Source organism: Miscanthus floridulus, chromosome 16, assembly GCF_019320115.1.
Source record: "Miscanthus floridulus cultivar M001 chromosome 16, ASM1932011v1, whole genome shotgun sequence".
Taxonomy (NCBI): Eukaryota; Viridiplantae; Streptophyta; class Magnoliopsida; order Poales; family Poaceae; genus Miscanthus; species Miscanthus floridulus.
The window spans coordinates 103685238-103710460 of record NC_089595.1 but is presented as its reverse complement, the minus strand read 5'-3'; the positions used below and the strand labels follow the sequence as shown (position 1 = coordinate 103710460).

The window sequence follows — 25223 nt, the reverse complement described above, 5'->3', positions numbered from 1 at the left end:
AAATGGAAGGAGTATTACATAAATTAAAAGCCTGTCTGGAATGTAGAAATTTCATAAAAATCACGTAGGAATTTTACAAAAATTAGCTCAATTTTACAGAAAAATGCACAACAGCAAAAAAAAAAAAAAAAAAAAGGCGTTCAAAACAGGGCCTAAGTAGGGCGTGGAGTGAGGAAAGGCATAATATAGCAGTATAATAATAGAGGTGGTGGAGCTGGTCGTTGACGTGCGGGCGTCAGCAATACACTCCCCGCTGCGGGGACGTCTGCTGGATCTCGTCGTCTCCAGCGGTTCACGCCCCGTTTAGATTCCAAAAATTTTACTTAAAGTGTCGCATTGAATCTTGCGGCATATACATGGAATAATAAATGTAGACGAAAAACAAAACTAATTGCATAGTTAGGTGAGAAATCGTGAGACGAAACTTTCGAACTTAATTAGTCTATAATTAGACACTAACTGTCAAATACAAACGAAAGTGCTACAGTAGCCAAAACCAAATTTTTTTTGCCAACTAAACGCGCCCTCAATCTAGCGGGTGTTTGGCAGAAAAAAGTATATTTATTATTATTTTAAGAATTATTACAGATCTAGGACTAGGAGCTGTTATACGCGAATTGCAAATCTATGTATGATTTTTCTATACACCGATACCTCTGATCTATACTTGGGCAGTACTAGATAAAAGGACAAAGATGACATGATATCAAAATTTTGCAGAAGCATCACTGGCAATAATAATGTATATCATTCCCAATTTGCATGACCTTCACTAGGACAATAATAATGTACAGCATTCACAGTTGCATACGGTCTCCGCGGTTCACATGGTCCCTCTACCTCTACACATGAAACAAATGCCGTGGACAAAACTGAGGAAGTTACAAAAAAGGAGACGGGAATTCGACAAGAATCTATCCACCCGACTTGATTCTATTTGGTTTAACTGTGCAGCCTTCCACCACCTCTGCAGATTTGCAATCACTCGGCAGCCAGATTCAACTTTGCAAACATTGCTGCAGGTATCCGCGGTTATGTACAAAAACCAACAAATCACCATATACAAGCCCTTGCCGGAGAATCCATCAGAGTTTTCCTTTGATATTCTAATGCTAGTACATCTCTTGTCTTCTCAATGCTTTTTCTTCGTCCGAAGTCCTCTCATCCTCGACGTGCTTCAACAATTCTCCATTTAATCTAGTTGTCAAGGAGGGAGATAATGGTGCATAAACACCTACATAGTAGCAAAAGAGATGGTATGAAGGAAATTCGTATGAGAGCTATATGATTATTTCAATTAGAGAGGAGTAAAGGCCACACACTTCTTGATTGCGGGATCCTTTCATAATCCTTCGTCACATGCAACAAAATGGTACCGGACAACACCACAACCAAACCACAAATTTCAGAAATGATGCTTCCAGGGCTTTGACCAGACCAATCCTACACAAATAATTAAACAGTATGACATCAGTTTAATGTTTTGTCATATAATACTAGAGCTGAGGAATGCATAAGAAACACATGCAACAATATGAAAATATCCGAAAGGATCCAAAAGGTGCATGAGGGAGTAAATGGCAGAATGAAATAAGAAATAAATATATAAGGGCAGCCCAGTGCACGTAGCTCCTGCTTGCGCAGGGTCAGGGGAAGGGTCCGACCACTTGGGTCTTTGTATGCAGCCTTTCCCTGCATTTCTGCAAGTGGCTGTTTCCAGGACTTTAACCCGTGACCTCATGGTCAAGGCAGCAGCTTTACCACTGCGCCAAGGCTCCCCTTCAAGAAATAAATAGGAAAAAGTCTACTTAACCCCCCACCTTTCATACTTGGTCTACTTCACCGCCCCAACTATGAAACCGTCTGTTTTACCCCCCCTGAACTTTCTAAAACCGTCTATTTTACCCCCTGAAGCTGTAGCAGACCCGATGTTACTGTAGCAAAACCGCCGCTGAAAACCGTCCAGGGGGTAAAATAGACGGTTTTAGAAAGTTCAGGGGGTAAAACAGACGGTTTCATAGTTTGGGGGGTGAAGTAGACCAAGTATGAAAGGTGGGGGGTTAAGTAGACTTTTTCCGAAATAAATATATAAGCCAAGGGCAAAACAAAATTTACCTTGAACATTATGACACTGGCAAGTATTGTGAGAGTCGTGAACATTACATAATATATTGGAGATACAATTGCCGTATTGAACGTGTCAAGTGCCTACAGCAAAAAAGCACTACTTACTACATTAAACTGAAATGAACCAATAGCATAATGTTTGTGGTAACTCTAGTATAAAAAGTAAAGCATTTCAGTGCATTGTTCCGCAAATGTCGTAATTAATTCTACCATAGAAGTCTACAAAATTACATGGCACTAGACAATCTTCTGGACAGGGATAAGAAGAGGTTGCCCAAATTGGATAAAAAAATTTAGGACTAACAAACAAGGCTGCAAATGGGGTTTTGAATGCAATGCAAATATATTCAAATAGGTCCACAGCATACAAGCTAGCATATGATCACCTAATCTTACTTTATTATTTTCCAACATATTTTGGCTGAGTAAATTTCCACATTCCAGTCCTAACTGTAACAAAATTACCAATGCATGCATAGTAATGATTTGATGAGAATAGAACATGACACTTGTCAACATAACAAGCAATGCAAACCTAACCATAATTTGATCTCAACCATTTAAAACCCCGAACCCCTTGAACGTGAAGTTAATCTCTGCTAGTTAGTTGTTTCCTCCCCTGTCTCGCGCGGACAACGTTCACGAACAAGGACTGCGGCAAGGGCGAGCGCGAGGCACAGTGGGTGGTAGAGCAGAGGGCACTCCACGGCCTGAACCAGCTCGCCACCTCCTCCTCCTCCGACCTTCTAGTCTGCAGCTCCGTCCGCGCCTCTCGCCGGCGTCCGCAGCATCAAGATGAGCCACCACTCTGCCTCCTCTGCCATGTTTACATATCTTTACATCATAATATATATAGTATATACATGGTCGATCAGGCCATCTAGGCACAAGGACGACTAAATGTCCGACTAGCCGATTAGACCGATTAGGACCGACTAATCGTCCCTTATCGACGACTAATCGTCCCTTATCGACTTATCGGTGGTCATACGACTAGCCTCGATAATACGATCTGAAAACATTGGTGGGCTCACAGGCCTTGGCGTCCGTCTCCAGCCTCGGCGTAGTCGCACAGGGCAGCCATGACGGTGGGCTCACAGGCCTCCACGTCAGGGCGCAGTTCATCCGCCGCACGCAGGAGCTCGGGATGTGCCCGGCGGCCTGACAGCTGCAGCGAAAGCGATTGAGTCCATCTGTCCGAGCAGGAATCTCTGAAATGCCAACCAAATCACGAGGCAAGCTGCGTCGGCAGTGGATGGCGCAGACCTTGGTCGTCTCAGCGAGGCATGCCCACGTTGTGGCCCACTGGAGGTGTTGCAGGCAGTGTGTGCCGTGTGGTCATCACAGTTCCGGTGGCGCTGGTCTGCTGCAGAAGCTGACCTCGGCAATGACGGTTCAAGCAAGACTACCAAGGCCACCATCGCCGCTCAGGTAACAAATCATGTAGCTCGTGCTTGATGCCTCAATCTTGTTTTTCAGAAAGAAAAGGTCAATACAAAGGGAGCAGCTGACAAGTTCAGCCCCTTTTCTGTAACCTTCAGTAGAATTGACAAAATGCAGTTTCTGCTTACAGTTACTACACAAAATGATTCTAACACAGTTCTTCGATTTTGAATCTACATGCTATAGTGTAGGTTATTTTGAAAGATCATAATAGATAGGAACGCAGAAGCATATTATCACAATAAAAAAAAAACTGTTCGCCTAGCAGCATCTCATAGTGTGCCTCAAATGTTGCACATCAAAGTTGGTAAGTTGACTAAGTTCATTTAAATAATGCCAGAGTGAGCTGATTAATCCTTCTAATTTCATTTATATAAAGATTTCAGTAGCAAGGATGACAGCTGTCAGGTTGGGTACATCTTTACAAAATTGCATAAATTGTTTTAAATTTCGAGGTGACCCACTATCTGATGCATATATTCTGTCACTGCAAAAACAACTGCCTGAAACTGAAAGTTTAGTGGATATTGTGCTGTTGTTTCATAAAAAAAAAAATATTGTGCTGTCTGCAAATATAGGTATGAAGAAAATTAGTGTATCTTGTAGCCAGTACTGCTCCTGATCAAAGCACAATCAATCAGAGAGGCCTAGGTTAGAGTTTAGTTTCTGAGACATAGTTGCTGATCCATGGAATCATAAACCAATTGACCCCTATGTGCTAAAGTGTGGCAAAATGGTGAATGGAGATCCTTCAAGGAATAATTTGAATTTCCACCTCTATGTTAATGTGTGACATTGCTGTGATCTAGAGGGTTGCGACTTACTATGTATGATCAATTCAGTATATGGATGAAGTGTGCCGTTGTGTCTTAGTGATGGTCTCTATTTTTGTTCTTTGCTCCATGAGACTCAATTTTCTTTTCCTAAAAAATATATCCGTTGATCGTCTTTGTCAATTGTCATTATTTTGATGACAAATCTTAGTTTTGGTGTGAGACTTGTGAGCTCGCTGCTGTGTTGTTGACTGCTAAAAACTAGACTGCAGATCTTCAATGTTGCTCTAGGTAACAGCAATGTTGCTGTGGGTGACAACTTTCAACTAGCCTTGGTGGTATTACAGAGTGGTTATGGTCTTTTGTATATGAATCATCCACTATGCTGATCATGAGCAAATTAGTTTCCTGCTGGATTCTATCTAATTTGTTTGCGATGTGGTTGTGAGCAACCATCACTGAGCTCTGTAGGGCTCTCAGGTAAGCAAGGAAGTAGATTTTTTAGTTTTTACGTAGCTTTTAGATTAAATTTAGAAGCAGTTATGGTAAGCTCTACATATGGATCATTTGCATCTGTGCCACTTTTTTATTGCTCACGATTCACAAAGGTTCATTGCTCATGTGCCAAATGAATTAAATAAAAACTGGAGTTGCATGTGTATTATGTAGGTAACAGTGTTCAGGTTCAGGGATGGCCCTCAGAGCAAGAGGAAGAGACAAACAACTACGGGGTAAAACATGAATTGCTTTGGAGATAACCTGTGTACTATGGGGCACCATAAATTGCTTTCAAGATTATCTTCGTGGCTATAGTATTGATCATTGAATAATTGCAAGACTATGTATCGGCACAATGGCTATGCACTCATACGCTCGGTTATGTGATAATATAATCTAAAATAGATCACCCCCATCTTTATTCTTTGTTCCTAAATAAAGGAATGGATGTAGGAGTCATTATAAATGAATTGTTTTGTGACACAAATTATTGAAAGCGATTCATGAACTACACTACTTGTGCTTGATTTGGAACCAAGATGAACACAAGTCATTGTTTTATATATGTGTTATAAGTGGGAAATATATGAGAACATGGATTTTTAAGCTCATAACGATCATCGCAATAATGGTTTTTTTATTCCCGTTGCAACGTACGAGCAAAAACCAATTATTACATAACTATGTCTTCTTCACAGGATGGCCAAACACTACAGAAGAACTTTGTTCTCATCTATGCCAATAGGTCAATCACAAAGTTCACAGCAGTTTTATGATTCCTGTATCTGTACAAGAATATCATAGTCGCATAATGGAAAAAAAAACTATGAAAGAGATGGTTATGGAGAACTTGTCTATCATGCACTTGTTTTGACACTATTACTAAAATTGATGCTTATTAATTTGAATTTAGTATAGTATTGTTAATCTGAGTTAAAAAAAAATAGTTTTTGACCAACTATTTTTTTATACTCTTATTGCGATGAAAATTTTAAGCTCCCGTAGCAACGCACGGGCATGTGCTAGTCTCAGGTAAAAAAACAAACAATAAGATCACGTCTACATGGAAATTCTTATGTTCCATTCCGTTCTTAATTCTCACTAATTTGATCGATGTCCATATATTTCTTATAGTCATTTGGTCTTAAACTATTCCCAACTAACTTTCTTATTAACTTTCCTTTTGAATCCTTTAAAGGTTACACGACTTACAAACACAACACCTATTTTTGCTAATGCATTTGCAAAGGTTCAACTTCCAAACTGCATTCAGATAGTTCTTCTCTATCAACATACCATTTTCGCAGCTAGAATGTAGATAGTTATGTCATAGAACTACAGTTACTGAATGAAAGCAAAGCAACATGTAACAAGTTGAACAAACCTTGTTCAGATAATTCATCTGAGTCAGCACACAAGTAGCCACAACAAGCATAAAGAACCAAGTCTCTGGATATATTAGTTGGTTTGTTCCCTCGAAAGTGAGCTTTAATGATGTACCAAGAGCCTTAACACTCATAACCTGGATAATGAGAAAAAAGTTAGCACATTACCTAGCAAGAATATATTAGAATATAATCAACTAAACATTTAGAGAACATACGAACTGCTGGCAGAAGTTACATTACCGAAAGAGAGCCCATCAAAGAGCAAATGGCAGTGTAGATCAACACATTGGACTGCCCATAGAGAGGGGAGAAATAGAACACCAGGACAAAAACAATCACAATAACTGACGCAACATATAGCAAGAAAGCTGCAAGAGAAAGTACCAATATATCTTATCAGCCACAATATCTCATTTCCTACAAATCAAGAGCTAGCAATTGTACAAGACGGAATCACACCGATGATAGTCCTTACCAGGTTGTGTCGCCATGTTCCATATTTCCCTAACCGAAGTAATCTCCTGCTCCTGTGGAGCGTGGATGACGATGACCACAGACCCTGCAATGCACATCACGCAGCCGAGCACCCCGAGGGCATGCAACCTCTCATTCAGAATGAAATGAGCCAGCACTGCACTGAAGGGTGAAGACACCATCAACGTCAAATTCTAGTTTGACTACAAAGATGAATCCAACTGCCAAATTGCAAGGAGAAAGTCTCTGAGCTAGCTGACCTAACAATTATGCTGAGCGCTCCAAGGGGAGTAACCAGCACAGCGGGGGCGAAAGCATATGCCACGAAATTGGCAATCTCACCTACAATCACTGAAAGAGGGGAACCTTCGCTCAGAAACGCCTATTAGTCTCTAAGCATCATGCCCAATTCTCTACTGGAGTTGCACGAGGAAACCTTACTAGTGATCATGCCGACCCACCACAGGGGCTCCATGAGGTACGAGTACCCGCCGACACCTGCACATGCCATCATCACTTCATCAGAATTCAGAAAACATTCCAAACCGACCAAAGTCGACATATCTTTTGACCAGAAAACCGGCCTGCTCCAGGTACCACGGTCAATAGTACGAGAGGGACAGGAGGGGGGGCGACCTGCACGGACGCCGGTCGCGGCGGCGGCCCGACGGAGACCCTTCTTCTTGATGATGAAGCTGGCGCCGATGAAGCCGCTGGAGAGCAGCGCCAGGACTATCCCCTTCATGTTGTCCGTCGACAGCTCCGGCCCGGAGGCTCCTCCTCCTCCGCCGCCGCCGCCCATCCCTCCTCACCGACGACCGCTCCTCCAGAGCCCAGACGCCTCCTCAGTCGCGGTCGAACGACCCGGATTCCCGGCGGGATTGGTTCGGACGAACCAGCGCAGCACTCGATTGCTGCTTCTCCCTCCGGTTTTCGGCTTATCAACCACCCAACCCGACGCGGAATGCGGCTTTATCACTGTTTGGCGAGGGATTTTGGTGGTTCACGGGAGGGAGGGAGAGGAGGGGAGAGGACGAGCAGAGCTGATTGGGCAGAGGAAGCTGTAGAGGAAAAGGGCGAGACGCCCGAGACGGGGAGGAAGGCGGCCAGGCCCGCCAGGGAGGACGGAGGACGACGGCCGGGTCGGTCTCTCGGTCGACGAGACAAAACAAAACAAAACACGCTGAGAGTGTGTGCCCGCGTGGCTGGGCTGATGGGTGATTTGTGGGGGCTGACGCGTGGGACCCACTGGCCACTTGTCACAGCTGGTTCCTGCCTGGATAATCTAACCGTGTATTGCTTAATGAAGAAGGCTTTGAAGCTTGCAATTGCAGTCGGTCTCTGATGACTAAACTAATAAACGAATAGACGACCGAAAGCAGAACGAGTAAACACATTCCCCCGACACTGCTATTCTTATAACAACCTAAATAAATAAATAAAAACTCCTTAAAGAGCAGAAAAATCCTTCGTGGGTAAAGCAGCCCGGAAAAAAATAAGGGCATTGTAGAAATGCCTACATATAAAAGAAGAAAACGCTGTAGCTACTTACAATAATTGAACGTTGCTGTAGATGCATACAATAGTCTTTTAGCTAGTAAGGAAGAAAGACAGGATTTCTTCGAAACCCAATAGTTCATGTCACTCTAGGGTCCGTTCGCTGTTCTGAAACTTGGCTGAAACTGGCTGAAAAATACTGTTCTGGCTGAAATATTGTGAGAGAAAAATATTATTCTAGCTGAAAAAGAAGCCGAACAAGCCAAATAGCATACCGGCCGAACGAGTCCTATATCGAAAGTCCTTGTATATTAATTAATTAACTAACTAATCATCTAACATAGTGCTAAAGCAGCCATCTTAGGTTTGTTCGCATTTTAAGGGCGCGTTTGGTTCTTTTGCCGGAGCAGGTCCAGCCTTGCCGAGTGAGGATAGTAGGGCAGTGAATGTGTTTGGTTGCTTTGCTAGCTGTTTCGGTTTTCGTGCCAGCAATGCCACAGTGCCGATCGGGGGCGAGCTCCTCGTTTCTTGCGCCACGAGCGAGGCCAGGCTAGGCAAACCATCCAAACGACCCCTAGAATAGCGATCATAACACAAACATGGACACTAAGATTAGCTAAAAGAAGACAATATCCAAAAGAGTAACAAAGATATTAGTAAATATACTCCATCCGTCCTACAAAAATTGATGTTTTAGCTATTGGACACTAAGTTGGGCTATATCAACTTGGAGTTGTGGCCTGCCTCTATGTATTTCTTTTAGCGTCTTAATCCTTAATCAACATGGATCACCTTCGATAAGAATAAGTACAAGGCAATTTACATTGACCACTAATTTATTCTAAAAATCCTAAAACAACAAATATTTTGGGATACAAAAAGTAGTTATGACCGCTATCGAGAGACCAATAGTAATAAATAAAGAAACATCTCGTCGGGATAGAAGGGTATGAAGTATCTTACATGGATTTTTTCTTAACTTGTAGCAACAACAAAATTACTAGTTTATATTAAAAATACATCAATATTTATCATAATAAGTATCAACATAAATGAAATATATTTGAATAAAGATTTGCTATATATTTTGTGTGCCTAAATTTTCAGACGATGGTCTTAAACAACTAACTAGCACAGATCATAAACAACCAACTAGTATAGTTAAAAGGACGACTCACAAGAGATAATTTACATTTTTCTCTATAGTCAAATAATAAGAGCATCTCCAATAGTACTCAAGAAAAATAGTTGATAGATTAATGAGTTTTAGAAGTGGCTAAAAAAATTAGGAGCATATTTGTTGGGTTCCTCGAACAATTTCCAAAAGCTCGCTCCTAAAATATAGAAGACAAAATCATAAACTATTTCTAAATTACCACAACAACTTTTGTATTTTCTTTCTTGAATATTTACATTAATAACTCTGTCCTACTCTTTATCCTTTCCATATCCTTCCAACTCCAGATTATGCCACGTCAATATGCATGTGTATATTTCCGCACGGTTAGATCGATTTTTTCTAAGTGCATAAAGATTGGGAGTTTTTTTTATAGGGAGTTGTTGGAGAACATTTTTTTTTAATCTTGCTAAAAAAATCTTGATTGGGAGTGGGTTTTAGAAACTCTCGGAGATGCTCTAACAGAATTAACGGTTGTCTAGACAATAACAAAATTAAACTTCCTAAAATATAGGAGAAGTGATTTAATAATATACTTATTCAGAGTCATAAATATTAACTCTGAATTTAAGATGGTTTAAATCAGACCTAGAATTGCGTTCTTTCGGTAATTCAACAATCAGTTTACCAAGGTTCGTCTCCGTGCATCGGAGTAGTTGGTACGGAGCTAGGGGGGGGGGGGGGGGGGGGGGATCGTAAGTGTTTAACACGACTTGAAATTGAAGCGGCGGAACAGGACCAAAACATGCCGTTCTGTGAGTCGATAGGAAAACACATTGCCCAAGCATTTCTATAAATGACGACAATGGCTAGCATTCTACGATCGCATCTCCAAGATAGGCTGCAGGCTAGTCGGGATGTCAATCAGGTGATACAAAAGGCTAAAACGAACAGGCACCCACAGTCGGGATCTCTGCTGCAGTGAACTGAAACTTTTCTACCCAGTCAACTCAAGATCAGCTCAGCGGACATGCCCAGGACTCGCTGGACTAGCATGCCCAGGACTTGCTGGACTAGCATCTTTTCCATCTCAGGTGTCAGCTGCCCGAGCAATATAACCAGAGTTAAGTACACTAACAGGAGAAAACATAGGAAGGTAATGGTAATACAGACAATTGCTTTTTTAACGAGGAAATACAGACAATTGTTGTTCCCAAATACTAACAGAAGACACTTACAGGTGCTTGGCCTGCCTGGATACCACCAATTCCTTGGGCCATTTGTCCGGGCAACCCAGGTAATTGTCCAGGGAAATGAGAGCCAGAAATGGGAGCTTCTGGGGGCCGTCCCCAGGGAGCTGACCTATCAACTCCCATTGGAGTCGTACTTTGTGTATTATAGTGTGAACTAGCCTGCTGAGCAGATAGATTACAAGGGTTATGCACTGAGCCATGGTCACCAAATCACATGAAAGACTGAACTACTCAGAGTACAACAGCAAGACTATCTTTGCAATAAGTTGCATGTGCTTCATTTGGACCATATGTAATTGAAGCTTGTTGAACTTTTCTCCTTTTCCCTTTTTTGAAAGAAAACATGAAACGCCATGTTCGGGGAGATATGTGTGCACAAATGGTTGACATCTTCCAAGAACAGTGATCTCAGTTCTATATACCAGCCACAAAATTTCTAAACATCTTAGATGATACTATAGTGGTGACTAAACAACCAAGAAAGTAAACAGATATCTAGCAATCTAGCATTTGTTTCAGAACCTTTATTTCTTAGGACAATGAAAAGGAGACTGGAAGAACATTTATTTCACAAGCATTGAAGAATTGACAAGTGTGTATGTACATTCCTTCAGAAAGATGGGAAGCAGACAACCAGATTTATTTGAGCAACACAGAGACACATGTACAGGTGACATTGCAACACAACAGCTTATGAGTATATGACACAAAACCATAGTTTTTGCTCCTTCACCTATCTCGGTGCAACACAGGGGGGCAAAACTACAGTTCTTCTGTTATTTGGCCCTCCCCCTGCACCTTGAGACCTTGACATTATACTGGTGCTTTCATCACCATTCTTCATCATCACATACAAGTTTGCAATGTTAATGTTTTGATACTTAGCTACATTCTAGTAAAACCTGCTCATGCCTTTCTATCAACACTATGCTCGCCAAGAATCCAACCCTTGCCCTTTTTCTTAATGCAGAACATGTGATCAAATTGAGATCACCCAAGAGAAACAATCAGGTCAACCAACTTTAAATGGAAAAGGAAATCCCCGTCCATCTTTATTTTACTAAGGCTTCTACCGTCAATATCAGTACATCACAAGTTCCATTCATTAATGAGGAGAAGCCAAGAGAGCTTATCTTCGTTTTGCATCTAGATGAGTACAAGAAGCAAAAGTACCTGTGTTTTGTGAAATTTGCTAGTTTTTTTTAAAGAATTTTTCATGTACTTGTGGTATTTTTCATGCACAAGAACTATGGTGCATTATCATGATTGGAAGTTGTCAAAACATGAAAAGGACCAATCGTATAAAAGTTGAGATTGTACAGTTTAAGTTTGTTGTATTTATTTCCTTAGGAATAGAGTAGTGCCATGGGCCTAAGAACAATGGCAAAACTTGAACTTTATATGCACCAATAATCAGGGAAGAAAAGCCAGATGATACTTAGAACAAGGAAACGTCAGTAGAACCTAGCTAAGAAAATATGTAGCCCATTTTCATAACAAGAAGCGCTCTACAGGTCAAAATGGATGCCAATTTGATTAGGTAAAAAAAAAAATCTGAACAACATTTCGAGCATATGCTACTAAATACTGAGAATTTAAAAATGGTCAGCACATATAACTAGACAAATATGTTAGAACTTCGGACCCAACATGAAACTTGGCCATGGTTCTTCTAAACCAAGAACTCTTGTGATGATAACAATAAAGAATGTAATCACTTTATTGCACTTCCTAAATGTAACTTTTCCTAACAATCTTGAATCTTCATCAAACACAAATGCAATTGGGAAGATACTCATATTAACTTCTTTGGAAAGGTAAATGCAGCAACTCCAATGCAACATAATGATATATTTCAGAAGACAACAAATTGTACCTGATACAGCTGCTGTGGTGGTGGCTGGCTAGGCAATGGTGGTTGGCCAGGAAGGAAATTAGTTTGAGGATTCGCACCTGGCTGTGAAATTCCAAACATCATCTATCAGTATGAGCATGGTATCTAGTTATCAGGATCATATGGATTCAGCATAGAATCTTACATGAAACATCGGTTGTTGTAACATGTGCTGCGGAGCATTTGCATGAGTCAACCCAAATGAATTTGGTACTTGTGGATGCATCTGATGAGCAAAGGATTGCATAGATAGTGGCCTAGACATTTGGGGCAAAGGTGGTTGCAACTGTTGATTATATATTGCAGGACTTTGCAAAGGTTGCTGTGGCTGACTATGAACTATAGGTATATGTGATGGAAGATTGGAATACTGTGGAGGAGCATGAGGCAGGGCCATATTTGGATGTTGAGATGGCTGAGGAGCTGATGAAGGCATCTGATGGATAGGGTAGCCTTTTGCTTGTGTTGGTTGTGGCGGGTTTGCTGAAATAGTAGGAATGTCCATGGTCGATCCCACATTAGACAAGCCAGATGGAAATGTTGATAATCCTAGCTTAGCTCAGCTCATTTATTTGTTCTCGGCTATATTTAGAATAAGGTGTGCTTGACCTTAGCCAAGTTGAGCTCGTCTAGTTTTAGCCAGACGCATGCTGCGTTCGTGCGGTGGCTGTCCTTACTTTCCGGTGGTAGTGGAGGTACTCGGCATGCTCTCGACGTGGGATGGCGCGGTTCAGTCGGAGGTCATGGTGAGTGCAGCGTCATGGCGCTAAGTGCGCTCGTTCTTGTTCATATATCAACAGCGTCAGAAAACGTCGCAAGTAGTTCGCGGCACCAAAATCCTCTGTGTTCGTGTGCGTGTGTATTTGTGAGTTCGTGGTGTACCAATTTCAGGGGGTCTTCATCGACTCCGGCGAAGGGTCGCCGGCGGTGTTGACAACAGGAAACGGGGCAGAAAGTAGAGCAACACTCCGCTGGTTAGCAGGTAATGGGGGTGGAGGCAAGTTGACATGATCTGGTGCAGTAGTTTTGACTGAGGGAGGTGCTGTTGGCACTGCTGTGGGTGGGACCATGTCTGAAGATTGTGCCTGTACGACAGAGGGCATGCAACAGTAAAATTCAATTGCTGATTAGCAGGCCAGATATTAATGTTAAAAGAAGTTCAAGAAGTTAGTTTACATACAGTTTTTGGTGTTTTCACCATTCCAAGGACCACTTGCGCCTGCAAAAAGAAAGTCATATATGTTTCTAATTATTGAAATGCATATAAAAGTTCAAACCCAGTTAAAGAAGTAAACAGATTTGCTGTTAGACATGAAAACATATTGTGCCAGGACAACAATGGTATAGACAGGTTTTAGAACAAGAATATTTCTAAATAAACAGTTGGAGAACAATAGCAAAGTAGAACAAGTAGTGACTTTAACGTTAATAGAACTTGCTGGCTAACATTAGTACATAAAACACAGTTATCTTCATACAAGGTTTTCTCAGGTAAACAACTACTCCTTTCATTCCAAATTATAGTTCACTTTGGCTGTCTTAAGTCAAACTTCTCTTACTTCGACCTAAGTTTCTAGATATCATCTGCAAGTTTAAATAAATGCACGATCAAAATACATTGCATGAGAATTTAATGAAACTAATTTGATATTATATATGTCGATGTATTTTTCTATGAACTTGATCAAAGTTAGAAAATTTTGACTTAAGACAAATCTAAAGTGAAATATAATTTGGAACGAAAGGAGTAGTTCACCGTGAGCCGCCACACCATCCAACAACCCAATCCGATCTAGTGAGGGACGCAACCAGCGACGGGCTCCTCCACCGCTGTCGCACCACCGTCGCGCGGGAAGAAAGCCCCGCCGCCGTGCGGGAAAACGAGCCGAGCCACGCGCTGTCGGGCAAAGAGTGCCGCCGCAGTGGATCAGACTCAGGGCACCGACGCAAGGCCGCTCGACGGCGGCGCGCTCACCCTCGGCCGAACGCGCGCGCCGACAAGGGGGCCTGCGGTGCCGCCGCTATCTCTCCTTCAGCCACCATGGACGACCACCGCTGATGCTCTCCTCACTCGGTGCGGCGCTGAGAAGGAAAAGGGGAGGGAGAAAGCAAATGCTCTAGTGTTCGGGCGGGAGGAGCGACCGGGGAGGGGTTTTTGTTCCGCCGAAGCGCACGGAGAACCGTCGGATCGGATCCGACGGCTAACAGCGCTCGGGCCTGCTTTAGGCCCAGGCGGGCGAAGATATTCCTGGCCCAGGTCCAGGTTGCGGCCTAGGCACGGGGGAGCGGGCGCGCACGCCACGCGAAGCAGGCCGCTGGACCGAGTTTCGCTACTGGGCCACCGTGTTTTCGCTGGGCCGCGCACTGCAATTACGGAATGGGCCGCGAGCTATGTTCCTCAGGCCAGGACAAATGAACAGTAAACACCGATTTTAAGTTTTATCCTTTTTCAGAAGCATTCTTTTGATGAATTTCATTAAGTTTTGAGTTAATATCTCGGTTTAAATTTGAACCCTCACAAGAATTTATTCAGAGAGTAGTCAAGCACAAAGAAATGCTTCTGATAATATTAATTTTAAGATTATCTTTCATGTTTCCGCTGCGAAGTTAATGCTTATTATCTTCTAATTAAATTCGAACCAATGGAAGGATTTAATTTGAAGAACAATTATTTTTTGTTCAGTAAATTATTATTATGTTTATCCTCTGATTTCAATAGGAACCAACAAGAAAATTTAAATTGGAGGAGTAGTTATATTTATTTAAGTTAATTTATGATATTGCTATTTTTTGACCAAGGTTGATAATAGGAATATTATAATTTTGTCCATGAGATTTGATGCATTAATTCTATTTCTGTCCAACGGTGATGTATAATTAATGTAGAAGAATGTTGTATGTTTTAATTTTGACCAACGTTAAATTAAGGCATGCAATTATTATGTCATGTTTTCTCACTGTCTCTGACGTTGTTTTCAGGACTCAACCCTATGGCGTTTGTAACACCCTAGGTGTTTGTCACCAGTTAAGCAATGAATTCGAACTCAAACATAACATGTTAAGTGGTGATGAAGATGAAAGATCAAATCTACAAGAGTGAGCTCCAACTTAAACTTGGACAATGCACCTTTGCTTACATGTGGATCCATGTTAAGATTATGCAAGAGTAAGGTTAAACATGCTTATTTCATGTATATTACATCAACATGCATTCATCTAGACCAGTGGAAAAGTTTCATGAAGTTTAGAATCAAAGTCACATGAAATGATGAGTTACATTCTTGCTTGAATTGCACTACTAAGTGAATGGAATTATAGGTCATCAACCAAACCTTGCTACCTTACCCAAATGACTCTAAATGAACTCTACAACAAAAATCATGAAGGGTTCGTGTTGAGCTAAGGTCAAGAAAATGTCTCAATCGGTCAAAAACTCTAATTTAAGCTTTATCGTGATGCTATTTTGACCTGTGTTGACCAATCGCTTACAGTGCTTGCATGGAGTTGCACCTTAAATCAAAGTTGAAGTTTTAGTAGAGTAGAACAAACTTTGTTTTTAGACCAAGAGCTATATCAGCTTGTAAGCAAGCTAAACCGAAGCTCAAACTTGGAATTTGCAGCTGTTTTCAGTACTCAAAATTTTACCAAGTCCAGGAACTGAAATTTTAGTTTCAGGTTAGCTTATTTGGAGCTCTGTATCTCCCAAACCAGGCCGAACCAGTTCATGAACCTTTAATAGAAGTTGTAGTACTTCCTTATATCTACAACTTGTATTACTGATGTTTTTGCTGAAACTGGCTGGATTAGGGAGTAGAGAGGGGAGAATTATGCAGTTTCAGTCGGTCTAAAACTGAAATGCAGAATTCAGTTTTGGGCTGCCCTCCTTTGAAGCTCTGTATCTTCCAATACAGTCCGAGTTAGATCTTGATCCTTAAAGCAATATTGTTCACCTCGCAAAGATCTACAACTTTGCCTCTTGCTCCGTGATCAAACGCCAGCCTAATCGGGAAATAAGGAAGGAAGAAAAAGAGGCTTCAGTGGTATATTTGAGATGGTATTAGATTTTTTCTTTCTTAATCAGCAGAAGCAGCAGCAATGGCTGACCGCGCATGGGTTTCGATGCTGTGTGGCTCCCTCGGCTCGCCTCGCTCGATACCTCGCTTGTGCATGCTCACCACCTCACCCACGCTCGTTGTTTTGGGGAGGCCAAGCCCGAGCCCTTCTCCTTGTGCTCTCCATTCTCCCCCTCCCTCTCGCTCTGTCTCTCTGTCTCTCGCTCGCCATGTCATCCATGGTAGAGCCACTTCCACCTCGCTGCTCTGCACCCCCAGCCATCTGAGCACCCAAGCCAGCCCCATGCCTTTCTCTAATCAATGAGGCGCCGGATGCACCGCCGTTGGCACGCGTGGCCAGGATGGCTATGGGCTGCCGCTGCCTGAGCGAAGCTAGGCATAGGTGCGGCTGTCGTCGCCCCCGCGCGCCTCTCCGGCCATCAAGTCACCGCCTTCGGAGCTCCACCGGCCGGTGGCGAGTCGCCCGAGCGCGTCCTCTGCTCTGACTCGTGGAAGAAGGAGAGAAGGGCCATAATGCGAATAGAAGCTTTTGTTGGGTCTAGCTGTGAATCCTATGACTCAGTTGAATAGTGTCGAGAAGGACCCATTTGCGGGGGTTAGTATTAGTGAGAAGCTCACGATCTCCAATGCAAAGTCATTTTTCCTTTATGCTTTTATTTTGGCTGAAACTTTGAAAATACATAATAAATCCTAGAAAATCAGAAAATAACAAATGTTGACCTTTTGGAATCCTTGTGAAATTATCTATGCACTAGATCTATAATATGGCATGCTTTAGTTTTAAAGATTTTGCTGTAAAAATAGATTTATGAAGGTTATGTTTTGAATACTAGTTGTACTTGTCTTTTTCATAACTATAGTTGTTCTGCTCAAATAAATGTGAAATTTTTATGGAGTGCTAATCAGGTGATGGTTGATGTCTGATAAAATTTTTAGGAGTTTAGGCTTGATAGTTTAAGAGCTATAAAAATAACAAATGCCCCATGTTACCTTGCTCCTATTCTAAATAGGCCTGCATGTTTGAATTAATTGGCTCGGTTAAGTTATGAATCATAACTTGATGACAATACATGGGTTGTAGTACTTTTCTTAGTCTTTTCAAAAAGCTAAATAGCATATTTTTTGGTTAAGTAGATCTTTAGTTATAGTTGCTTAAATCTCTGTGTCTGTTTCTGCCCAAACCCAGATAGGGTTACCTTGTTGGTACTGTGGGGCCTTTTTAGTTGTAGAATTAGCTCTAGGTGTTTATAACAAAGTTGTTTAGAATTTGCTAAGATTTCTAAAAAGTCTAGAATCATATTTATTGGACATGTAGAACTCTAGTTATAGTTGTTTAAAGTGGCATATCAGATTCTGTCTATGTTTTGGATAGAGATGCATTTATTGGATTAATTGACCTTGTTAACTATAGAATAATCTTATGATGAGATTAAGAAATTTGTAGGTAACTTCATAATATAGGTTGTGTTAAATTTTCATGACCATAGGCCTGATAATTTAGGAGCTATAGATTTGACAAATTCATTGTCAGGTTTTGCATGCTGTCTGTATAGATCTGAATGATTGTGTTGTTTGACCTAGTTAAGTATGAAATCATGTCTTAGTGATAATATAAGAGTTATAGTGCTTTCCTTAAGCTTTCCAAATTATCTTAGATCACCCATTTTTGTGTTGTAGATCTCTAGTTATAAGCTTGAGAAATTTCATGGCAGAATCTATCCAAGTCTGGACAGAGGTGCTCAATTGTGCTTGATTGACCTTGTTAATTATGGAATCACCTTGTGATGATAATAAACATGTTTTGGATAATTTAATAATATTTCTATAAAGGTAAGGTTCATTCTTGTTTGATGTCTATAACTTCAGTTATATATTTTTGAAAGTACTACTACTTTTCTGTCCTAATTCTGTGTAGATCTAAAATATTGGCATGTTTGACCTGGTTAGCTTTGGAATAAGCTTTTGGTGATAATAACAATGTTGTAGGCAATTTCATTAGCTTTCCATAAAGTCTAGGGTAACCCTTGTTGGATGCTTATGCCTCTAGTTATAGTTAAAATAAGTGACCGCTGAGCTGCTGTTTAGATTTCTATACATGTGCTAGGTGATTGCTTTAGCTTGCTCTTGTTTTGGCTAAACAGGTTGGTTAGTTCTTGATCGATGCATGGGTGCAATATCTAAACTTAAGTTCACTTGTGTGCCATGCCTAGTAAGCTTGCTATCCCTCTATAATAGGTTGTGTGATGTTTAGTTAAATAACTCTAGGTGCCTATGTCTTGCATGATCTTAGGTTGCCTTGAATGCTATTATGTGATGCATCTCATATTACCATTCTTCATATTTATGCACTTGCATCTTGTATCTCATCTAGGTATGCTAGATGAACCACGTGAAGGTTGGGATGTTGGAGCTAAACCTGAAGACGGTGTATGGTGGACCTATCCTGAAGATGGAAGGACCCCTAGAGTACATGCCTGAACAGGAGATGCTCACCAAGCGAGTGTCGTCTAACAAATACTAACCTAGTGTTGGATCACAGGCAAGCCCCAGAGCATTCTAAGCCTCCTATGTTTTTACAAATATCACTTGAGTCCTTTATGTTTGATGCATTAGGTTATAAGAGTTGATTGGAACCACTTGATGCATATAATTTCCTTGTCCAGAAATATACCTTGAACCCTATGTAGGTCTAGGATTGAATGTATGCTTAGTGATGCTTAGACCGGTAGAAGTTGGGTGATTTCCTATCACCTACGAGATATAGGTGGATACCAAAGCATGGTTGGCTATATTTGCTATCATGGAAATAACCATATGTTTATAATGAATGGAGATCGAGCGAGATGTCGATAGAGAAGCAATAAGACATGAAGGTCTTGGGTGTGGATTTATCCTCATCTGTATCGATTAAGGACCATACCGTTGTTGGTGCTTTTTGATAAGATTGAACGCATGCCTATCACTTAGATAACTCGTTCCGACCGTGAAGCCGGGTAGCTCAACTCAGGCCGGGCCCCGCTCTATTAGAGTGCGTACTCTGGATGGTAGTAAGGATGTGTAGGGAGCCATATGTAAGCCTAAGGGCAGGGTAGTCCTGATCGTCCTGGCAGCTGGTCGTCCCTGATTGTGCGGCACTGGGCGAACCCACGAAATGTGGATCTGAGTTGTACCAAAGGTGACCTAAGGCTACCATGGCTAGTAGACCTAGGTTTGTGTTAGGAATAAATTCCTAGCTGGTTGAAATCGATTTGAATCGCCGTCTCTCCCGGACAGTGAGAAACTTGGCTAGTCCCAACATCATAGTAATTGTATTATGGAATGTGATGGTTCGGATAAACATAGAATTACTACACCGGCTGTGGTTACTATTGTATGCTATCAAATATATACCACATGTTTGGCACAGGTTAGATGCTAATCTAGATATGAATAGCTATAATTAACTTGATGACCAAAGTATAATTGTACAACCGAATTAGTTGCGTTTTATGTAAAATGTTATCAAGATAGCTCCACCTATAAAGCCTTGTATGATCCTTGGAGTCATTTTATTTCTGGTTTATGACGGGTAAGTCTAGCTGAGTATATTCGAGTACTCAGGGTTTATCCCACCATATTGCAGGTGAAGTTCTTAGCTTGCTGAAGATGGTGGCTAACCGCTAGTGGGCTCGGTGACTCTATATTTATTCTCATCTATTTGCTTTTGCTAGAGGATGTCACTTATGCTAGCAATGTATTCGGAACTTATATTAATGTAATTATTTGAAAGCTATGTTGTTTTCACTAATCGATTTTGAAACCCAAACTTGTACTATTATTTATGAACCCATTTGTAATATTATTTCCGCTACAACTCTACGTATGTGATGTGTATTTGCTTAATCATACGATCTTGGTTGTGATGTTAATTTATCGAGGTCCTTCGTGACATTCAGTGGACTACTGAGTTTATATAAGTGAAAATATGCGCGTGTCAACGTGTTAGCAGGGACAATCGTACTTGATCTTGTATAAATTAGGCAGTTCTGTGTTCATCTCGCACATTCCACCTCTTGAGGGGGGCAAGTATCGCATATGGCGAGAGAAGTATGAATTGACATTTGCTCTGTCCGAGAATGACCTAGCACTTACCTCTTCGTGTCCTACTGAGCCAGTGGACTCGGTGAGGGCAGAGAATGAAACTGATGCTAATTTCACTACTCGGCAGCGAGATCATGTAGAAGTGAGAATGAAATACGATCTTGATCGTAAGAAGTGGGACATTTCGAACCACAAGTGTTTGATGGTGGCTGAGTCCACTATTTCAGATGCAATAAGGGGATCATTCCTATATTGCGATACCGCCACTGAGTATCTCAAAAAGGTGGAGAGTTAGTTTACTGGCTCTTCAAAGGCTTATGCCAGCACTCTGATCAAGAAGTTATTCAATGAGAAATACTCTGGTGGAGAGATAAGAGAGCACATATTGAAGATGAGCAACACGACATCCAAGCTCAAGCCAATGAATTTGGGGCTCAAAGATGAGTTCCTAATTCATTTGGTTTTTGCTTCTTTGCCAAGGAGTATGAAACCTTTATCGTTAATTACAACATGCAGCCCGATAAATGGGACATTGAGAAGCTCATTGCCATGTGTGTGCAAGAAGAGGAGAGACTTAAGAGCTCACATGGTGACTCCGTCAACCATGTAAAGGACAATAAAAGGAAGAACTTTAACAAGAATGCCAAACCATAAGGGAAAGCCCCTCAGAACGATCACCATCAAAAGAACAATAATGTCCAAGTTGATAAGGATCAATGCAAATGGTACAAGAAGTGTAGACATTACCAGAAGAATTATCTAGAGTTCCTGAAGAGCCTTTTGAAGAGAGGTGGGGACATTATTAAATTCATAGATGAGTCCTTGTATTTAAGTTATGCAAAATCTACTTGGTGGATTGACTCAGGTGCAACTATTCATGTTGCAAATTCATTACAGGGATTCCATACGAGGAGGACCCTGCAAAGAGGAGAAAGAAAAATTAAAGTAGCAAATGGAGTTGAAGCTGAAGTGGAAGCCATTGGAGATCTCTCTCTAAAACTAGATGATGGTTTTATACTTCAGCTTTCAGATGTCCTTTATGTACCCTATTTGCGTAGAAATTTGATAAGTGTTTCACATCTAGACCATGATGGATATGATTGCCATTTTGGTAATGGAAAATGTCAGATTGTGTTTAATAATAAGTGTGTTGGTCTTGCCTTCTGATAAGACAAGCTTTATTTGTTATCACTTTCTGAGAATGTGAATGTTGTGAGCACTGAGAATGAGAATGCCTTGTCTATGAATGCAAGAAATATGTAACACCCTCAAATTTGCATGATTTTGAAATAGGTGAATTTGATTTAATTATGCATTTTGTGAGCATTTAAATTTAGAAAAATGATAACTTATTTAAAATTTAAAATCAAATATAAGGTCTAGCTACATGTTTGTGCATACATGTTGCTGCATATTATTTTGTATTGAGTGGTTTGATTCAAAACTCAAAAGAGAATTCAAAACTCATTTGAAAATTTGCTTTGGAAATTTAGAAAAGAAAAAGAAAAAAAATGAAAACTCTCTCATGTCCCTCTCTTTCGCCAAAGCCCAGCCGGCCTACTCCCGCCTCTCTTCCCCGCGACCCGCTTCCTTTCCTCTCTTTCTCCCTCTTGGGCCGGCCTAGCAGCCACACCGCCGCGCCCCTTTCTTCTCTCTCCCTCTGACTGCCCAGCCCCGCGCTCTGTGCCACTACCACCTCAGGCCCACATGTCTGCGCCATCTCCTTCCTCCAGCTCATCTCCGCGATGGACACAGTCACTAGGACTCCGCCTCCATGCCGACTAGTCGTTGGCGGGCACCCTATGCCGCTGCACTCTTAAATACCAAGCCCCACACCATGTCCACCTCCCCGTTCTCAAACCTAGCGCATGGGCCACCCTAACTTGAGCTCATCGCGCTGCCGAAACCCCAAGCCACCATCGCTGAGATCGCTTCGCCGCTCCGCTACTTCTCCATCGCTGCAACGACCTCTCCGAGCTTCGTGTGGAGGTAAGCAAGCCACAGGTGCCGCATACGCCCTCCTTCACGCTCTCTGTCTCTCACTTCATGTTGTCGGGGTTCCACCAACAAACCCAAGCCACTTGAGCGAGCTCCGTGCCGCCTTGGTGTCGTTGTGGCCCTCTCACACCTCCTAGTCGCGTTCGCCATTACCTCTTCTTGTTCCCTATGTTTTTCCCATGTTAATCTGAGGTCTCTAGGGCCAGTTTTAGGATCGCCAGTGAGCTCCTTCGTCGTCGGCAATGGCAACCGCTGTGGTGGTCATCTTCTCCGACCAGCCATGCCTCTCTTTCCCTCCTTGATCTAATTAGCGTCATCCAATCTCAATCCAACGATCTAGATCACGTGATACCCCTTTGTTGTTCTTTTTGCTAAAAAGCCCCTCAGTTTTATCTAAATAGAACCCACAGTCCATAGCAACTTTCCAGAAAATGTTTTCTTCTTTTGAAAACATAATTTCTTTCTAATAGATTCAAAATACGTTTTCATCTATTTACAGTTTTGCCACTAGTCTTATTTAGGCCATAATTTCTCTGTTTTAACTCTAATTTGATCCGTTCAAGTTGTGTTAGATTCATAATTGCGTAATCTACATGTTTATCTTACTGTTAAATATATTTTCAACTTTTGAAATTTGAGGTTAGATTAAATCTATTATTTTATTAAAGGAAATCTTATTTAATTCTTAACTTTTCCGTCATAGTTCCGATTAGAGTACTTTTTGCGTCTGTTTGTTCATGACAATGTGTAGAACATCTTTAAAACCTTTTTGCTTGTTGTTTATTATGTTTGGTGTACTATTCTAATTTAGTTCTATTGTTTGCTTCGTGTATGATTGCATGGATGCTTGCGTGGTGCTTTATGATCATGTCTAGTTGGTGAGCTTTACGTGTTGATCAAAAAGGAGTTCCATTGAAGGTTTAGACTAGAAAAAGGATCTAAGTTTAAGGCAAGTATAGCATGGGATCATCCTTGTTGTCCTATTCACTTTAATAATCTAATCATAAGCATGTGTCTACCTTAGCAACCATAGTAAGTTTTCTAGCTATTTAATATCCTGGATTCCTTGATACCTATGGGGTATTGCATTGGGTAGTATGATGCTAGTGCTCAACTATAACCATGATCTTGTAACTTCACTAATGGAATATGCAATAAACACTAAAAGATGTGTTTTAGCAACATAGAACCAGGGGGCTTGAGCATTGGGCTATTTTACGGTGCTCTAGATTCCTCTCCCTAAGGACTTATCTGTTAGCAAACATCTGGGACTTATAGTACATCTGTGAGGGATATATGGCTCTGGCTTTAGCTCAGTATGATGACTTTTTCTAGCTTGTTAGTGGTTACCTTTATGGCATAAGAGGGGCTCCGATAGGTATGACCTTTGCCTGCCAGGTTGAGTGCATTTTGGTTTTTTAGTCTTTTATCAGTCACTCCTTGGAGGGGAGTTCATGCTTATTGATGAGGAAACCTAGCGGCCCTAACTTATTAGACGTACCTTTGAAAGGCTTCATAGTGAACCCTGCCGACCTTCCTTGGTAGTGGGTCAAGAGGCTAATCACCTCGGGTGAAAGGGTAAATCATGACTCATAGTGAAAGTGTACAACCTCTGTAGAGTATAAAACTGGTATATCAGCCATGCTCACGGTCATGAGTGGCCTTAGACCTTTATGGAATAGATGATGAACACTAATGATACTGATAATAAAGATGCTCACTAATGATTACTATTTATGCTATTCATTATCCATGTTTACCTGATCATGTGTTTATATGGGCTTGTGAATAAACTTGTTGCCACCAAATTGCTAAAAGATGACTTATTAAAAACTAATCACAGTTAAACCCGTGTTAGCCTTTTGAGCCTCATGAACCCCATGTTATATTTGTTGTGTACGACATGTACTTATGCTTGCTTTACTTTTTAAATCTTTGAAAAAATCTTGGATGGGTACTAGATTGCTAGAGTTTGGAGGGATTAGGCTTGTGATCAACCAGTCAGTTGTCCCTATGGAGTTGGAGTCTTCACCTGAAGATTGGAGTTGTTTTTCCACTGTTTGTTGTCTAAGGTTATATCCTTTATACTAAGTACGTTATATATTGAGCATTGTCTTTCGATATTACCCTTATTTGTAGCTATATGTGAGATTTGACTTCCTAGGCTCACATATGGTGCGTATCTGGTTTTGTTCTTAAAACCAGGTGCTACAAAACAAGCGGAAGAGAGTTCATGATGTATCATCGAAATTATAGCACTGTCGTTTAGGCCATATTTTGAGGGGAAGAATAGAGCGATTGATTAAGAAATCAATTCTTCCACCATTAGAATTTTTAGATTTAGAACAATGCATTGATTGCATAAAATGAAAGTATGTTAAGAAAAGAAAGAAAGATGCCAAACGAAGCTCAGGAATTTTAGAAATAATTTACATAGACATCTGTGATCCTTTTCCTATGAAGAGTGTGGATGGTTATGATTCATTTATAACATTCACATATGATTATTCTCGTTATAGCTATATTTATCCAATTAAAGAAAGATCAGAAGCATTGGATAAATTTAAGATATTTAAGGCTGAAGTAGAAAATCAACACAATTTAAAGA

The 25223-nt window shown here is 41.1% G+C and overlaps 2 protein-coding genes and 1 long non-coding RNA gene across 5 annotated transcripts; 1 reads left to right on the top strand and 2 right to left on the bottom strand.

The window, feature by feature from the left end:
• Positions 1-701: 701 nt before the first annotated feature.
• On the bottom strand, positions 702-7849 carry LOC136514353 (probable magnesium transporter NIPA4). Of its 3 annotated transcripts, XM_066508327.1 has the most exons (9): positions 7340-7841; positions 7145-7201; positions 6964-7054; positions 6705-6865; positions 6470-6597; positions 6226-6363; positions 2116-2208; positions 1323-1443; positions 702-1234 (listed from the first exon to the last, which is right to left on the bottom strand). In XM_066508327.1, exons 1-9 carry the CDS (start codon positions 7503-7505, stop codon positions 1113-1115), a joined length of 1077 nt encoding a protein of 358 aa, XP_066364424.1. In that variant the 5' UTR covers positions 7506-7841; the 3' UTR covers positions 702-1112. The 3 variants fall into 3 exon arrangements, with proteins under 3 accessions (XP_066364424.1, XP_066364426.1, XP_066364425.1); XM_066508329.1 differs by lacking the exon at positions 2116-2208 and having other exon boundaries at positions 7340-7842; XM_066508328.1 differs by lacking the exons at positions 702-1234; positions 1323-1443 and adding an exon at positions 1450-1710 and having other exon boundaries at positions 2164-2208; positions 7340-7849.
• Positions 7850-10122: 2273 nt separating this feature from the next.
• LOC136513990 (leucine-rich repeat extensin-like protein 5) lies at positions 10123-12996 on the bottom strand. Its single transcript, XM_066507970.1, has 4 exons — positions 12610-12996; positions 12447-12527; positions 10556-10729; positions 10123-10418 (listed from the first exon to the last, which is right to left on the bottom strand). Exons 1-4 carry the CDS (start codon positions 12967-12969, stop codon positions 10323-10325), a joined length of 711 nt encoding a protein of 236 aa, XP_066364067.1. The 5' UTR covers positions 12970-12996; the 3' UTR covers positions 10123-10322.
• Positions 12997-13296: 300 nt separating this feature from the next.
• Positions 13297-20342, top strand: LOC136513991 (uncharacterized). The gene is made up of 4 exons (XR_010773490.1): positions 13297-13446; positions 15444-15630; positions 18909-19076; positions 20160-20342. It is a non-coding gene; the product is annotated as an uncharacterized lncRNA (long non-coding RNA).
• Positions 20343-25223: the final 4881 nt, after the last annotated feature.

What these genes read in the sequence shown, in the direction of transcription:
- LOC136513990 (XM_066507970.1), bottom strand. Translation starts at nt 12,969, where the DNA reads ATGGACATTCCTACTATTTCAGCAAACCCGCCACAACCAACACAAGCA. An exon ending in CACCACAGCAGCTGTATCAG is followed by an intron (nt 10,730 to 12,446) that starts GTACAATTTGTT and finishes TCTGCTCAGCAG; the next exon opens with GCTAGTTCACACTATAATAC. An exon ending in TCCAGGCAGGCCAAGCACCT is followed by an intron (nt 10,419 to 10,555) that starts GTAAGTGTCTTC and finishes TTGCTCGGGCAG; the next exon opens with CTGACACCTGAGATGGAAAA.
- LOC136514353 (XM_066508327.1), bottom strand. Translation starts at nt 7,505, where the DNA reads ATGGGCGGCGGCGGCGGAGGAGGAGGAGCCTCCGGGCCGGAGCTGTCG. An exon ending in CTTTGATGGGCTCTCTTTCG is followed by an intron (nt 6,364 to 6,469) that starts GTAATGTAACTT and finishes CTCATTATCCAG; the next exon opens with GTTATGAGTGTTAAGGCTCT. An exon ending in CCAGTGTCATAATGTTCAAG is followed by an intron (nt 1,444 to 2,115) that starts GTAAATTTTGTT and finishes TTATTTGTGTAG; the next exon opens with GATTGGTCTGGTCAAAGCCC.